This window comes from Manis javanica, chromosome 3, assembly GCF_040802235.1.
Source record: "Manis javanica isolate MJ-LG chromosome 3, MJ_LKY, whole genome shotgun sequence".
Lineage (NCBI taxonomy): Eukaryota > Metazoa > Chordata > Mammalia > Pholidota > Manidae > Manis > Manis javanica.
Genome location: NC_133158.1, coordinates 10421209 through 10437627, shown reverse-complemented (window position 1 = coordinate 10437627; position 16419 = coordinate 10421209). Strand labels below are relative to the sequence as shown.

Genomic DNA, 16419 nt, shown 5'->3' with positions numbered 1-16419 from the left:
GTTGTACAGGAAAATCACATATTGGAAGTCACAGGGATAGATTCTTGCATAATTTCTTTCCTCTGAGTGTATGGGTGGTAGAGAGGGGAGAGTAATAGAGTTATTTAACAAGGTACTTTCTAAGAGGCCCACTTACCAAATTTAAAATGCTGTTAATTTGCAGACACTTGACAAGACATCCAAGCTTAAAACTCTGCCTTTTGTTTAGATCCACTAAACTCATGAAATTGCCATCAAACCCAGAATGTATTAACAGTCCTCATTTCTCCCCAATTGAACAATTACCACACTTTGTTTACCCCTTGACATGACATTCTACAAAAAAAGTGGCCAAACTTACATTTCTTAACTTCATTATCTTGAGCTTTTATATTTTTGAAGATAAAAGCACTTACCTTAATTGACAAAAAAGGATCCCTTTTCAAAGCACCCTCCCCTAATCCTGAGAACACAAATATTTAGACTGCAACTTTATTTTATTGTAATAAAATAATGCTGGTTTCACCATGAGGTAGAAAACTCAGTTCATATTTCATTATCTCATTAAGGTTGGCAGATCCTGTTCAGCAACCAAATTACTAGTCTTTTCTTTTAATCAGAGCGAAATTAAAAGAAAAAAAAATCTCAAAGTAAAATGTTCGCCAACAGCAATGAGGCCAAATAAGCCTGTTTAGCCTGGGCCCTAAGTTTGCTAGTGGAAGGAAGTGTTTCCCGTGCAGCCTGGGCCCTGAGTTTGTTAGTGGGAGGAAGTGGTTCCCTTGTACACAGCTCTTTCTAAACAACCTGCCCCATATACCCCAGAGGGGCAACTCTGGGTGCCTTAGAATCCTGCTTCACAGTGTCCCTGCTGATTTATTTAAGGATGGACAAGTGACCCAAGGCCAGCCAGTTCACTGGTTGGCCACCATCTATTCAGATCTATTTTCTTGAATACTTGTCTGAGGACCCAGACTATTGTCAGCTGGTGGCAGCCCTTGAGCTGAAAGGACACCTGGTACTACGGTAACATTGGGCTATGCAAGCAAGAGAAAACAAACTTGGAGAGAGGACAGACCAGAATTTTGCAGAGGTACAGCATCACCAAGCCATGGCAGAAACTTCAAGACTTAAGAGCCTATGTGGTCCTTGAGAGAGAGCAGGGCATGCGCCTCACTTTCTAGGTATAGTCCCGCTTACGATGGCTTCATCTCAGGATGCGCCAACTATTGTTTCTTTAAAATAATCCCTCTGCCGGAGCTACTTTAAATCAGTTTCTGTTTCTTACATCTCAAACAGACCGTACCAGGACACTATTTAACCCTGTTTTCCCCTTTAAGAGCGTGCTTGTTAAGAACTTGTTAAGGAAATCTTTGGCCCATTCCCCATGCCAGCCAGATACATAATCTAGTTGACTGTGTCTTCAGCTATATTACTGATATTATCATGTAATTCCAAAATATCCCCCTTCCTGCTACAACATTCCAACATCCAGCTGTTAAGCTGGATAGACATTTCTGTGAATGGCTCTGATAACCACCTTACATTTTTAGACAAATCTGGTTAATGACTCAAATCCACTTTATTCCAAATCCTACCCACTGTTTCAGGCTCTATTTTCTGAAATTACAGAGAAGAAATCTACTCCTCTTACACCTTGGTGCCTGCTGCATTTTTGGTGACTAGCTCACCCAACTCAAATAATTTTTCCCTTTCATTTATTATTCCTCATGAGGAATTCAAGGCCCCTTATTTCAAGGCCCCTAAGTGTTACCCTGTGGTGGTCCCTCTTCCTCTGCCATTACCCCTAACCCCATCTCCATCTCACCAATTTCTATGCACAGTTAACGGCTCAGCCCAAACCCACCTTCCTATGAAATGTGCCCAAGCCACACTCAGAGAGAAGCCCTTCAGTGTAGGGGTCAGCTACATGAGTTTTGGAATCAGACAAACCCGGGCTTGGTTTCTGGCCTCAGCATTCATTAGCCATAAGTTCTTGGGCATGTTACCCAATCTCTCCAGGCCACCATGTCCTTACATGCACCACCTTAATACAATACCCATCTTTCAGTGGTGTCTGTAACAGTGGAAGCTGATTCTATGTAAAGTGCTTAGCACACAGAAAAAGCTCAACTAATGGTACCTTTTCTTTCACTTCTTTGTGTTCACAAATCTCTCTCTTTTCTGAACTTTGGATAGGGTCAGTGGTTCAAAGCATAATCTTTGAGATCAGACACACCATGGCTTGGTAACCAGCTGTATGACCCTGGGCAAGTCGATTCACTTTTGTGTCCTCCCCTATAAAAAGGGAGGTACACATAGTGTCTACTGCATAAGACTATGGTTCTTGAGGATTAAAGGGTTTAACACATAAAGGAGTTCCTGACACAAGATATCACCATGGAGGATAGCTACTACATCCTCAACGTTGAATACTGGCACAACACCTGTTTCTGTGCCTACAGCTCTCTTCAGCTGGGTAACTTACTGCTAACGGAACCAAGGTTTACAGTTTACAATCCTGGGGTTCAAAGACAAGCTCGTCGGGAAGAATGAAGGAACCAATAAGGAGCAGAGGGTTAAAGAGAAATCCTTACTGTTGTATTCTAGCAATGTTAGACGGTTAAGCCAACATGAAACAAGTAATCAGAGGAGCCCCTTTTGGGGTGGAATACCTGATGGTAAGAGATGGGGACAGGCTTCCGGAAGACTATCCACTCCACAATTTCGCTACATGGCGGGGTGGTCAAGGAACCTGTGTACCGGTAATAGCTGCCCAGGGATGCAGGCAGGAGGTCCCGGAGGATGAAAGGATCCAGAAAGGTCTCCTTCTCTGTGTGCAGGGAAAGGGAAAAGAAAAGCACAATGATAAGTCGCGCTATGCTGCAGACACAGTCAGAACCCCTGGCCTGCTGGTGCCTTCACAGGCCTATGTTTGTTTACATCCTGAGGAGCGCTCCATCCGGTGGCAGGAGAGCCACAGAAAACAGCACAGCACTTCCCAGGGTGTGCTCCGAGCGGCTACCGTGCACTAGAGTTAATGGAAAATGAGTTCCGTGAGCAACAGCGCAGGGCAATACTGCAGCCCCACCTTCCTTCCCCAGGGAACACAGCACAGTCAAGTCTCTGAGAAGTCCCACAGAAAAGAAATGGGCTTGATTTTGCCCAACCCTCGCCTTCCCAACGTTGTTTCACCATAGAATCTTTCTCAGTCTATTAGTTATGAACTAATGATCAGCGGAACAAGCTTTGCGACCCCCGTGAGACAAGTAGTGTGAAAAGAGAACTGTTAAGGCCACAGTAAGGGCAATTCTCAACATTTCATTACGGCTTCAACAAGGCCTATCCGAATCCAAGGGAAATCTAACTGAGGCACAACCCCTGAACTCATAAAATGATGGCCCTGAAAATAGGCTGCTGCTTCTTTTTTAAACAAAAATGAAAGGGTCTTCCCTTAAATAGAAGAAATGACATTTAAGCTGAGACAGAACAATGATTCCCCACAATAAGTTGATATGGAAAGAAAGGTCTTAAGTGGGTGCTTGCCCAAGGCCCTAAATGCCAAAGCTGGGATGGGAACCCAGGCACTCTGATGGTGAGCTTGCATGGTTACGACTCAGCTAAAGAAGGAAGTGAATGTGGTCAATAGTGAAGGGTGGGGACACAAGAGGAAAAGAGCATTTTAGGCCGTGGAAACAGCATGCATGACGGTTCTATGACAGTTCTAAGGCAGGAAGGAATAGCGCAACAGAGATGAGGGGCCTGTATTATAATTCTCCCAATCAGGCTCAGGACACGATCCACCGTCTTTTGTGAATCGGAGAAGGTTCTAGTCTCTACCTGGGTCTCCAAAGGTGTAGCCGTGAATTTAAGTCTGGGATTCCTTCCTCATCCCATTTAAGGGTGTAATAAGGCTGTGACAGCCTGCTAATGGCTTATCTTAGCTCCTTGATGGCCTCCACCATAGGCCCCTGAACATTCCTGGTGAACCTCAGTGTCACAGGTCCCTTCACAGACACATCCGTGCCTACAGAGATATTCTTCCCAAGCCTCACACCCCAACACAGAACCACCATTTGGGCAAATGCTCATTCATTCTTAGACTCAAGAGGTCTATGTAACTGGGGGATAATGCAAAAACCCCTACAGAAATCAACTATATTAGAAAAATTGAAATGGCAATTTTCTTTAGGTAGCTCTAAGTTGAACAAAACAATATGTTATTTAGCTTTTACTATATGTCAAACATAATTCTGAGTATTTACATGTTGCAAACATTTAAACAGCACTTACTTTACGTGCCAGACCCTGTTCTAAGAGCTTTATTAAGATTAATTTATTTAACATGTAAAGTAGCCCCATGAAACAGTCCTGTTCTTATCCCCCATTTATAGAGCTGGAATACACAGTCTGGTAATTGAGCTTAGAATCCAGGCTTTCTTTATTCTTAAACCATCACTACACTCTTTCATTTTACAACCCTATGGAGTGTATACTCCTACTACTCTGATTTTATGGGTGCAGAAATCAAGGCCCAGAGAGGGAAATGATTAAGCTCAAGGTCACTGGCAGCAGTCATTCATGAAGCTCAGAAACCCTGGCTGATTCTCATATAGGGTTTCAATTCATTTCTTATAAGGAAAAATTAAATATTAACTAATAAATGCAAAAGTCTTTAAATCATAGGGTTCTATAATCAAAATGACAAAAGCAGTTTCTGTTGGACAAAAAGCCAGAAATAATGGAACTGCCCCTCTGCCCACTGGCAAGCTTGGGCTTTAATTTAAACCTGGCTACCAGCAGCCTAATGATGGGGGAAATCTCTACAGGCTGCTTGCCTGGCACTGGCTTGGCTGGGAGGAGGAAATATTTTGATCTTTGCTTGCAGCCTCCGAACTTCCTGGGTTGTGTAAATAGTCGATACAAGGCCCCAAGCAATTGAGGGTGTGCACAGGGCTTGCCATCAAGAACCAGAAAATTGTCATTTTCATTCCTCCCTCATGTTGTAGGTGAACTTGGCATCACACTACAGCACACCAACCTGCCTCAGGATCAAGGGCTCCAGAGTGAATGACCAGAAAATCTTTAGTGTTTCCCCCAGGAGCCTGATCCAATATTAGAGCTGCAGTTAAGCATGCTGTATGCAGACGGACAGTGACAAGAAAAGCCCTCTAAGTCCACAGTGGCAAAGCCCCCGTCAGAAGCACCGACAAGAGGAAGAGCCCGGGGTTTTAAAGAACATAAAAAGATACAGCAGAAACCCCTGCCCCCACCAATCTGAGGGGACTGGCTTTCAGAGGAACACCGTTTCAGCAGGGTCAGGACTACTATATATGCTCTTGTGAGGGCTTATGAACTTAGCCGGGTCTGATGGGAACTGCAGGTGTGGCCACAGCTGCAAATGCGGAAGGCCTTCTGTGCCCTCGGCCAGCCCAAGGCTTCCGCGGTAGGGCTGGCCTTACCTGATTAGCAGGTACAGTCAGACAGGTGCAGGGCGGGTAGACCTGGTGAGGGGACACAGTCTGGCTGCACTGCTTGTTGATTCCGCCGGAGTCACCGCCATCAGATTAGGCTTCGGAGACCTGGAAGGTCTTAGACCAGCCTAGTTCTGTGGCTTCAGAGCCAAAGAACACTTTCTTCGAACAAAATCTTACGTGGGAGCCAGGCAACTCGCACAGCTCAAAGCAGAGCCACAGTGGCTGAAGCTGAGCTGGGAGCCCAGGGACATTTTGCAAATCACCAAGTTAGTCCAATTCTTTAATTTTACTGCTGGGAAATACAGGACCAGGGGGAAGTAATGGACCCAATGTCAAAATCTTGAGAATACAGACACTCAGAGGGGATTCCTTCTTCAAGAATCATTTAGAATCTGGAACAGTAAGCCTGGGAGCACTGAAAGCCGAAAGGGAACCACTCCCTTCATCGGCACCCCATCTGTCCGTCCCTGCTGGAGCTGGTGGAGAGAGCGGATTCTCAGCCTGCTGGGTTCAAGTCCCAACTCCTCCACCTGTGAGCTGTGTGAATGTAGTTACTAACCCTTCCTAGACTGTTGTGAAGATTAAATAAATCAATACAAGAAAGGGGTTCTGAAAGGGCTTGGAACATAGTAAGCATCTCATAAATAATGGATATTATTCTTATTCTAACTCTTACTACTTGTATTATTACTGTTGTTACTATTAGTCCTCTAAACTACCATGTGCATTTTACAAACATTTCCTTTAATGTTTGTGCATGTGTCTTATTTCTTTAAACTGCATTACTAGTGCCTTAAAGGGGCCTCATGTCTGACATTTTCTCCATCAACTGAGTGGGATAGATTAGAGTTTTTGTTGCCAAAGCTCTAGTATGAGCATCGGAATGAACTGATACTTAACAACTGTGTGACCATAGAGACTGGTCTTAACCTTTCTGAGCTACTTCCTATTATCTGTAAAATGGGAACATAAAAATATTTGCCCTTCAGGGTTGCTATGAGCAATAAAAGAAGCTAATAAATATAAGGAGCTTATATTAGCACAGTGCCTCATGAGTCCTGATTTATTAAGGCAGACACTTGGCTGAGAGCAGGCTGGCTCATTTGTATTTTAAGCCAGGGATTAGCAAATGTTTTCTGTAAAGTGCCAGATAGTAAATATTTTAGGTTTTGTAGGCCAAAAGGCAAAATTGAAGATGTTATATGGGTACTTATATATCAAACACACTCCCACCACCTTATTAATGATATTCAAAAGCTAATAACAAGTGAGGACAATTTTAAAGATTTACACTTACTAATGAGAAAAACAGAATTCTCTTTTAGAGGAAAAGCATTTCACCTAATTAGAGTTTGAATGTAAAAACCATTCTTAGCTCAAAGACCACGGAACAAAAAGACACTAGAATTGATTTGGCCATCGGGTCTCATTTTGCCCCACACCATTTTAAGCCATGTGTTGGGGATGGGGTAGTGTCAGAGAGTCGCCTCAACAGCCACAGCTAGAATGGCCGGGGCCATGCTACATGTTCAGGTGCCCCCGTCATTAATGATGATTTCTTTTGTGAATATATATTGCAGCAAGAGCTCCTGAGTTGTTTTCTTGAGTTTTGTGGGTTCAAGGTTTTACATCAATTTTTACTGAGCTTTCTGAAAATTCCATTTCCTGCTCAGTCCCATGGCTCCACTGACAAATTGGGTGCTCACAGTGCTTAATTGTAAATTTGAAAGAATTTTAGAACCGGTAGTCCTATATTTCTAATACTGCCCACAAGAAGCATAAGCCACAAAGTGATCAACTGGCTTGTATCAACATTGACGGTCCCCGTGTATGGCCACTGGACAGAACAAACAATGTAGTTTTTTCCACTGAAAACTTAAACAACTTCTTACTAGAAAATCTTAATAAATGCAGGTATTTTAAAGTGGAGAGAAGAGCTAGCCAGGGCCCCTGGACCTGAGTCCTAGCTGGTTTGCGTAAAGATCTAACCCGAGAAAGTCATTTAACCTCTCTGTGACTGTCTGCTTATCTCTAAAATGGCACTATAATACTATCAACCTTCTAAGGAACTTCTGAGTATTAAAAGAATTAACACTAGTTCAGGGTTTAGGAGAGTGTCTGGCACAGAATAAGCACATACAGGTTCTTGTTAAAGAGGTCTTATTATAAAAGGCCAGTTTGACTTCACACTCATCCCGATCACAGCATTCTGCCACCAACTTTTATCCTAATTGGTAATTTGAATTCAAAACATTTTTATCCCAGCCACACTTACCTAGTTGAGAAAAGTCTGTGAAACACTACTTATCTTACCATTCATTCCATTATACCATAATAAGCAGGTACTGTGCATTACCAGAGAAAAGAATTGAAAAGGATTGAATCTCATATTCCACTTTCAAGGATCCCTGTGCTGTATGCAGACAATATTATATTTTAATAATTAATTGTTCATCAAAGAAAACGATGAGGAACAGGGATGCTAAATTCAAAGTTATTCAAATTGCAAAATGAATAATGTATGACTTTTATATTAAATACACACTGTATTAAGGAGTCTACATTCCACACAACTCTGTCTTTCATTTTTAAGCATTTTGAATGACAATATGAATAATCAGTTAGGGGAAGTTTATTTAGAAAAAGAAATACCTTATTAGAATGCAAGCAGAGTATATCTGAAGATGATTAAATTTTTCTCATCAATGGGAAAATTTTGTATGAGGGCTTTAAAGTCATGGTCAACTATTAAACCCAGAGTGGCCCGGTTGCCTCCGTAGTTTCCTTTCAACATTAAATTATATCTGGCTTGATTCTGTTCATTCAATTTCTTATTTCTGATAGCAGTGCCAGGAGGCAATCTTTAATTAAAGAAATTTTGAAAGATTCAAACATGCATAATTGGATTAAAAATGTGATCATTAAAACATTAGATGATAATCACCTGATTGATTGCATTTTTCAGTGTGTTAATAACCTAATATTTTCAATGCTTTGGTTATATAGATAGGAAAAAAAAAAAGCCCTTTACAAGAAATGATGAACAATCAAAATATAGATAAGACCAGTGCAGTAACCCAAAGTTATGGAACTATACTGAAAACACACATAAGCACACACACGGACAAAGTGCTACACTGAGGGGGCACAGGCAGAATGAGGGAATGAGGGGACCTCCAGGGGATGAATACCTGTGCTGTCCCCAAAACAAGGAATCAACCAATTTTAGGGAACTGTGTAAGATAAGCTAATAAAAGGAAGCCCAAGCTTCTGTTTTTTAGCCCAATGACTGTTTAGCTTCTTCAGTGTTTCCCAAAACTTCTCATAAGGAAAAGCTATTAGTTCTTCCTTAAATGCTTGAAATCACTGGAGTAGGACTAGACTTCGGCTCCATGTTGGTGGGGAGAGAGTGACAGTGGGATAAACTGGGTATCAGGTTACTCAAAATGAGGAAAGACAATTTATGATACTGCAGCTCAAAGGTAGTATCATGCAAATCACCTGGGGAGCTTGCTAAAACATAGACTCTGACCCAGTAGCTCTAGGATGGGCTGGGATTCTGCATTTTTATAATGCCGACTACACTCGAGTAGCCAGTTTCTGCGAGGACTGTGTCAATAGGCCCTTACACCCTCTGCAGCCTTCCACTACTTTCAGAATCTTAAGTGTAGCCACACTGGCCTCTTTGCTGTCCCATGGTCACACTACCCCAGGGCCTTTGCACTGGGGCTCTTCACTATGCCTGAAACATTTCTTTACTGCTCTGTTCATGGCTGGTTTTTAGACCAGATGCCTTTCAGTTGGTAACAACTTAGTCATATTTGTATGACACATTTCTCAATGAGGTCTCCACTGACCTTTGTTCTGAAAATGGCACTTTTAAGGATAGGCGCATTGAAAAAAGAAACATTTGATTAAAAACTGCAGGTTGAAGCAAGCCATGTGACTACCTGGAGAGAACATTTCAGGCAGAGAGAAAAGACATTGCAACAAGATTCTTCCCGATGTGTGGCTGGAGTGAGGTGAGCGAGAGGGAAAATGGAAGGAAAAGTTCAGGACCCAAAATCTGACAGGCTCTGGGGGAAAAAAACCAGCTGTTAGTTCAACAGAATTTGGCTAAAAATGATTAAGAGGCTAAAACTCTAGATGTAGATTCAGCAGCACTGGTAAAGCCCGGACCAGCCATGGATAGGCTATGTGATCTGGGAATCTGGCGACAGAAAGGCCTGGTGACACAGGAATGTAAATGGGAAGTTAGGATAGAAATAGAGCCGGAGGACCAGAATCCAAGGATTTTAGGAGTGAGGAATCTGGAAGCCATCAGGGAAGTCAGAAAGCATAAATTATAATTAATATGGTGGCAGAGGCCTCCCAGAGGGAGCTGAGATATTAATTTTTTTTGAGATACTAATTTTATGATCTAAACACAAGCAACAACACTTGCTCTATATACTGGACGTTGACTATCCAGCATGTCATCTCCCTGTCACCCGATGGAAGGGGAATGACAGGGCAATGGAAATGGGGCTGGCCTGTTTTGAAGGTGTAGCTGTTCACAAGCCTTCATGATATATGATTTTAAGGAATAAGCACCAGGCTCAAGTTGCAATAAAAGACCCTGGGAAGTCACCCAGCCATCACAGAGAACTGCAGGGTTCCGTAGAGTTTCAGAGGCCACTAGTTCCACTTCATTTTACAACTAAGGGACATGAAGTCTGGAGAGGGAAAGCGACTGAAGTCCGGTTACCCAGTGAGGTGGGGAGGACATCTGGGTCTCCCGGCATCCTTCCTGCTCCCCCACTCCAGATCTGGGCTCTGGGTTCTTTACTTGCAGTTGATATAAACACGATCAGGAGAGGAAATCTTAACTAAACGAAAGCATTCCTTTAGCTTTTTAAATAGAAATCTAATCCTGACCCTGCCCAGCCCAAATTCTTCCAGTGGCTTCTCACTATATTTAGGATAAAATTCAAATGCTTCACCATTCCTATAGGCCCTACGTGATCTGCCTATCCCTGCAGCCACTCTCTTCTGCGCTGACTGCCTCGCCTTGCCATCCCTGTGCCTAGAATGCCCCTCCCCACCCCCATCCACAGAGGACTGGGTTCAAATGTCATCCTCTGAGAGCCGATTCTGACCGCTCCGCCTCAGTATGTTCCTGCGGCGCTGGCTGCCTGCATCACACCTCGCTCACTTCCTTCCCCGCTTGTGTTTGCTTTCTGTCTCCCCCACAAGCCTGACTGTTGCACATGGGAAAACATCTTGCTTTTCTTGTGTACCCGCTAAACCCAGAAACTAAAACACTACTTGAAATACAGTAGGCGCCTAGTAATTATGTGAAAAGGAAACAGGAGAAAACAAAGCATAGCAGTCGGGTTTCAAATAATCCCTAAGACACGGATAATGTATTTCTTCATGCCTAAGTCACCATCAAACATAAGATGTGTCATTATTTCAAATACCACCAATAAGGGCAACATGATGCTAATTAAACAATGACATGATATCAAATGTAAGATGCATCCTGATTTTAGAGTTGTTAAAATATCAAGAATTGAAAATGCTTTTAACTGTGTGTAGTGATGGACTCCTATACTTAACGGCGGTGATCATTTCACAATATATACATATGTTGAATCGTTATGTTGTACTCCTGAAACTAATATAATGTTGTGTGTCACTTATACCTCAAAAAGATAAAAATGAAGAAATGAGAGTAGCGGAATTGATGAAATAGGATATTGACATGATTCAATAGGACTCACGTCAAAGGGCCGTATGAACTCTCTGAGGCTACTGGAGCTGGGAAAGACCCGGGTCAGGTGCCCACAGCAGAGGGTGGGCAAGGGCCAGGTAGCACCACTGCCTCTCATCTGTTTCTGCTGACTTGCTTGTACAGTCTCAGTTTACCCTTCACTGACCTGAACCCCAAGAATCCATTCCACACTGTTGGGTGTTCTACAGTTCACTTCTTCTGGCAACACACATTTATGGCGTGTGAAGTCAGTGCCAGCCACCCCTTTCTTCAAATGAGGCCTCACAACCCTGTGGAGCAGGTACCAACAACCCAGGGAGGGTGGATAACCCATCCGAGATCATGGCTGTACAGGCCTGCGTCTCACTTTCGGTCTGTGTAACTGGTTAATAGTGGTCTCTTAGCAGGTTGAAGGCTCCTTTACACCACTGTGCATACCCAGCACCCAGCACAGTGCCTCGGAGAGTAGGTCGTTTATTTATGATGGCAAAACACTGACCGAACTCATTCACTAAGTAAGTCTAAGTCAAAAGTGGGCAAACCGTGGCCCAGGGGCCAAATCCAGCCTAGGACTTTTTTTTTTTAAATAAATGAAGTTGTATTGGAACACAGCCATGCCCATTTCTTTACATAGCATCTATGTCTGCTTCCAGGCTACAACTGCACAGTTGGGTAGTTTTAACAGAGAATGTATGGCTGGCAATTCCTAAAATATTTGCTATCAGTCCCTTTATAGAGCAATTTTGCTGGCCCCTGGTCCTATATGAAGGGTAGGACATTTAAAAGGGATGGTGACAGCAACACCGTTCCAGCATGAAAGGGGCAAACTACATGGGAACAAAGAGATAGGAGCTTATTTCTGCCTCTGAAACGTTCTCCACCAGTGGGCAGAGGATTAGGTGCATAAGAGCCCTTGGCCTTCTGTATAGGTGCAGTCCAGAGAAAACCTGAGCGGCCTGTATTATGGCATGAATAGCTAGTGTTACTGCAGTGTCTGAGCAAGGGCGCCTTTGAGAGGGAGATAGCCCACCTGATTAATCATTCCCATATTCAAGCACCAAAGAGGCACTCCAGGGTCACAGAACTGTCACTCCCCCTGGTCAAAGACATCTAGCCTCCTTCAGTTTATTGGCAGTTTCAGTTGGTCAAAAGTGGCATTCTGATTCAAGGGTTGACATTTGAGTGAAATATATGTTGACATTAATATTTCCACAGAGAAACTACATGAAGAGCAGAGTCTTGTTAACAATTAAGGGAATGAACGTGACATTTCCATTACAGTCAGATAGTGAGGAAAACCCAGTATTATCACTGGACGGTTTCCACTGCTTGTCTCTCTCCATTACATGGTTGTGGTGTCATAACTGACATGCTGTGTATATTCTTTTAGCTTCCTTTTGATGCTCAGTCAATGGCCTAATTCACAGAGGAGAAACCGAGGCACGTAAGATTTAAGTGATTTTGACAATCATCAGGAAGTGATTTGAAACATTTCAGAGCCCAATACAACTGGGTTCAAGTCATTGCTCTGCTGCATGAGCAGGGACAAATTAGCCAGTCACTCTGGACCTCAGTTTACCCATCTGACATTCTTATCTCACTGGGCTGCTGCTAGGATTAAATGAGCCTGTATATCGAGGACATCAGGGAAGGGCTACGTTCATAGCCTGCGGTTCGCAGATAAGAATCTGCCGTTCTTCCTTTTACAGCCTTTCTGGCTTCTTGTCAAGGACACTTTCCCTTGATCTCAAAGGGACTGGCTCTCCCAAATCATCTTTATGACCACTGTCTTCACCATTTCATTCTCTATTTGTATGACCCTAAGTTAAGCAACACACATTCTACTTCAACTGCCAGGCAGTGACGGAGGCAGCACTCAGAGCTCCACAGTCATTTCCCACCTCGACACGGGGCCTCCATTGTACTCCAGTTGACAAGTAACAGTAATGCTGATGACGGCAGTGGAGGGGGCATGGATAACAGCTGACCCTGAGGGCTGACAGTGTGCTAGCACAAGTATGTACAGTAAGTCACCGAGTCCTCAAGGCAGACCAGTAAGGCTGGCAGTCATACGGCTGAGCCACAAAGAGCTCAGGTGATTTGTGTACAACTAGTGAGAAGCACAGGTGGTACTCAAACCCACACCTGTGTGCTCGGCACTACACAACAGGGCTTCTCCTACACCCAGGTGACGTATGTGCAGCAGGGATAGAGAAGTCACACACTGTAACCCCAAGTGCTTCAGCCAGCACTTCTGCAGAACGTAACTGGAGACCTATTTTTAAACTCTCTGCTCTCCACATCCTGTTGAAAGAACCAGGAAAAGGGCATTTCCTTGGGCTCCCATCATCCTGTTCAAATGATAAAATATTGACAAAGAAGGCTGGCCAGATGAGAATCAGCCTCAAATTCAAATCCAACCTAAAAGGAGTCACTTTTGAAGTTTTTTTCTGTCTTAACATTATTGTTAACATTATCAGTGATAACATAGAAGCTGCACAGCATCCTATTTCCTGGCTTTGGCTAAGAAAAGAAATGGAAATAGCTCACATCTATGGTGGTGGTTTTAACACACCAAAATCCAGGAAATTGTGGAAATGGTTTAAGTGTGCCTGTCTCTAGGAGATTTTGAGATCAAAAGTGTTTAGATAAGCATCCACCCTTCCTGGATTCTTAACAACCGTGAGCCAATTAGTCATATGTATAGCACAATTCAGGAAAGTTCCATGTAACTAATGCTGAAAACATAGACTTCAAACAGGAAATTCTGTTGCATGTTAAGATGTTCAAACAGTGGGTTATAGATAATAAAGCATCAGGGTTTCCATTCAAAAGGAAGAAAATAATCGGAATAATTTCTTTAAGGTAAACATTAAAACAGTTGAAACACATTTGGAGTAGATGGTAATTGGAGTAAGATAAAAATTGAGGCCAATGTCTGTTAAAAGTCTATTGAATGGAAGTAATGATCTGAGTGGGCATTTACATTATCTGCACGTGAACAAACCACTGTGTGAAGGCGACACTGTTAGCAGCGCCCCTATAGTAGCTCCCGTTTAGACAAGGCAGTGTGGAGAAACTTCTTCTATAAAGCCCAGGGAGTAAATAGTTAAGGCTTTTCAGGCCAGGTAATCTCTCTGTCACAACTACTCAACTCTCTGCTACTGTAGCGGAAAAGCAGTCAGAGACAATAAATAAAGGAATGAACATAGTGGTGTTCCAATAAAACTTTATTTACAAAATCAGGCAGCAGGCCAGATTTGGCTCACAGATTGTATTTGCTGACCTTTGACTTACAGGACAGTGGACAATGCCAGCTACCCTTCCTTCCTGGTCCTTTTCCCTGTCCAACGCATTTAGCACTAATACCCACAAGGCAGGTATTTTGATTATCCCCATTTTACAAGGTAGAACCTCAGTGACAGAGAGATGCAGTAATTTGTACGGGATCACACAGCCCTCAAGCTGGAGAGCCAGAATTCAAACCTGAGAGGACCTGAATTTCTAAAGCACTGCTCCAGAATCCTTGTTCAGTATTGTTCCTAACAGTTGAATTTTAAGTGAAAAATAAGAAAACTCCATTTCTTGGTGTGTATTCCATAAGGTGGACTTCTTATAAAAACTCATTGCAAAGTTCTGACTGCATATTCATGTGAACACACGAGCTCGCTTGCAGGCAGTCAACATTCGTCTTTTTGACCTTCAGCACCAAGAATGGCAAGGCCAAAAAAAAGATTCCTCAGGATATTAAAATTTTCCCAAAGGCAGGGGAAATCTTGCTCATCATTTAACCCTCACTTACCTGACTAGCACTTATTAGGCACTTGAGAGATGGGAGGATAGATAGACTCTGATTAAAAGAGCTTAAAGATCACATATGGAAAAACAGGCAAGAACCTCTCAACCCTCACCAACAAATCTCTGCTCCACCTTCTTGCTGCTGGACTATAATGACACAGACCTATCTCTACCTGACAGTTTATTTCTTCCCCAAAGTCCCTTGTTCTGAGATTTGTCCTCTTTTTCCAAAGTCCATGCAAGTTATTTTTCAGCCATTTAGCCTCAGGCAGAAGGTTATGTCTCAGGGATAATCACAAACCTGCCAGAGTGACAATGACGGAGTGTGGTTCTGGAGGTACTTCTTCCCTTCCCCTTCAACTGGCCAGATGACGGACCTCAGTCAAGACTGACGGAAGCAGGTGATGACCCTGGCGTAGAACGAGGCAGGAGAAGGTCTGGGAGGGATGAGCGCTCGTGTGAAGCCACGAGGACCGTGGATCAAATCTCCCGGCCGCTGTCTGCCTTACTTGCCTTTCTATGTAATGGGGACACACAGCTGCAGTTCCAAGGGCTTCTGGAGGATTCAGTGACGCCTGCAGGGCCAATCAGACCCTGACCTGGTGCAGAGCCAGCGAGCGTGCTTCCACGCAGCAGCTGTGAGGAGCCTTTGGCGTCCGACCTGTCATCTGACAACCCATCTCCTTTCTTTCCAATTTCCTTTTTCTAAGTCCCCAAAGGAGGCAGTGGCTCCCAAAGTCATCTTTTAATGACACAACACCACGGCAGCCACAGTTCCTTCTTTGGCCTGCAATCACTTTGCAGAGAGAACAAGCAGCCTGTCAAGATTCTTGGGGCAAAAAGTTTTTTTTTAAAGTGTTTCCACTCCTCTCTTTGCTCGTTGTGAGGTCATTAGTACGTGAGGTGCCCCAGAGGACGGCACTGTCTGAATCTCTTACTTTCTAATGCTATTCATAATCCTCATCTTCCTTGATTGTGAAACTTAACATACATGAAGAAAGGTGCACAAAACATGAACGGACCACTGATAAATAATCCCACAGCGAACCCCAGTGTGCCCACGACTCAGATTGGGGCCCTTGCCACCCCTCCCTGGGCTGTCCCACGTCACTCTCCTATCCTGCCCCAAAGAAGTAACCACCATCCTTTTTTAAATAAAATAATCTTTACTTTGCTTTCCTTTTAGTTTACCACCTACACATGCACTCCTAGACAATACAGGTCGGTTTTCACATGCTCTGAGCTTTATGCTGAGGAATGACTCTATGTGTCCTTCAGATGCTCGCTGCACTCGTGGCTCTCAGATGTGCCCGTGCTGAGAGGCACGGCTCCACTCCTTCTCATGCAGGCGAGATGTTCTACGGTCCGAATTTAGTCAGTGGGCTAATGACAGCCACTGGAGGTACCTCTACA

At 43.5% G+C, this 16419-nt stretch overlaps 1 protein-coding gene across 3 annotated transcripts in view; it reads right to left on the bottom strand.

The window, feature by feature from the left end:
• Window positions 1-16419, bottom strand: part of PTPRG (protein tyrosine phosphatase receptor type G) — a 624649-nt gene that overhangs the window by 120086 nt on the left and 488144 nt on the right. For all 3 annotated transcript variants that reach the window (XM_037019107.2, XM_037019108.2, XM_037019109.2), the window contains exon 7: window positions 2652-2809. In XM_037019107.2, coding sequence (XP_036875002.2) covers window positions 2652-2809 — 158 coding nt within the window. The remainder of the gene's footprint in view (window positions 1-2651; window positions 2810-16419) is intronic.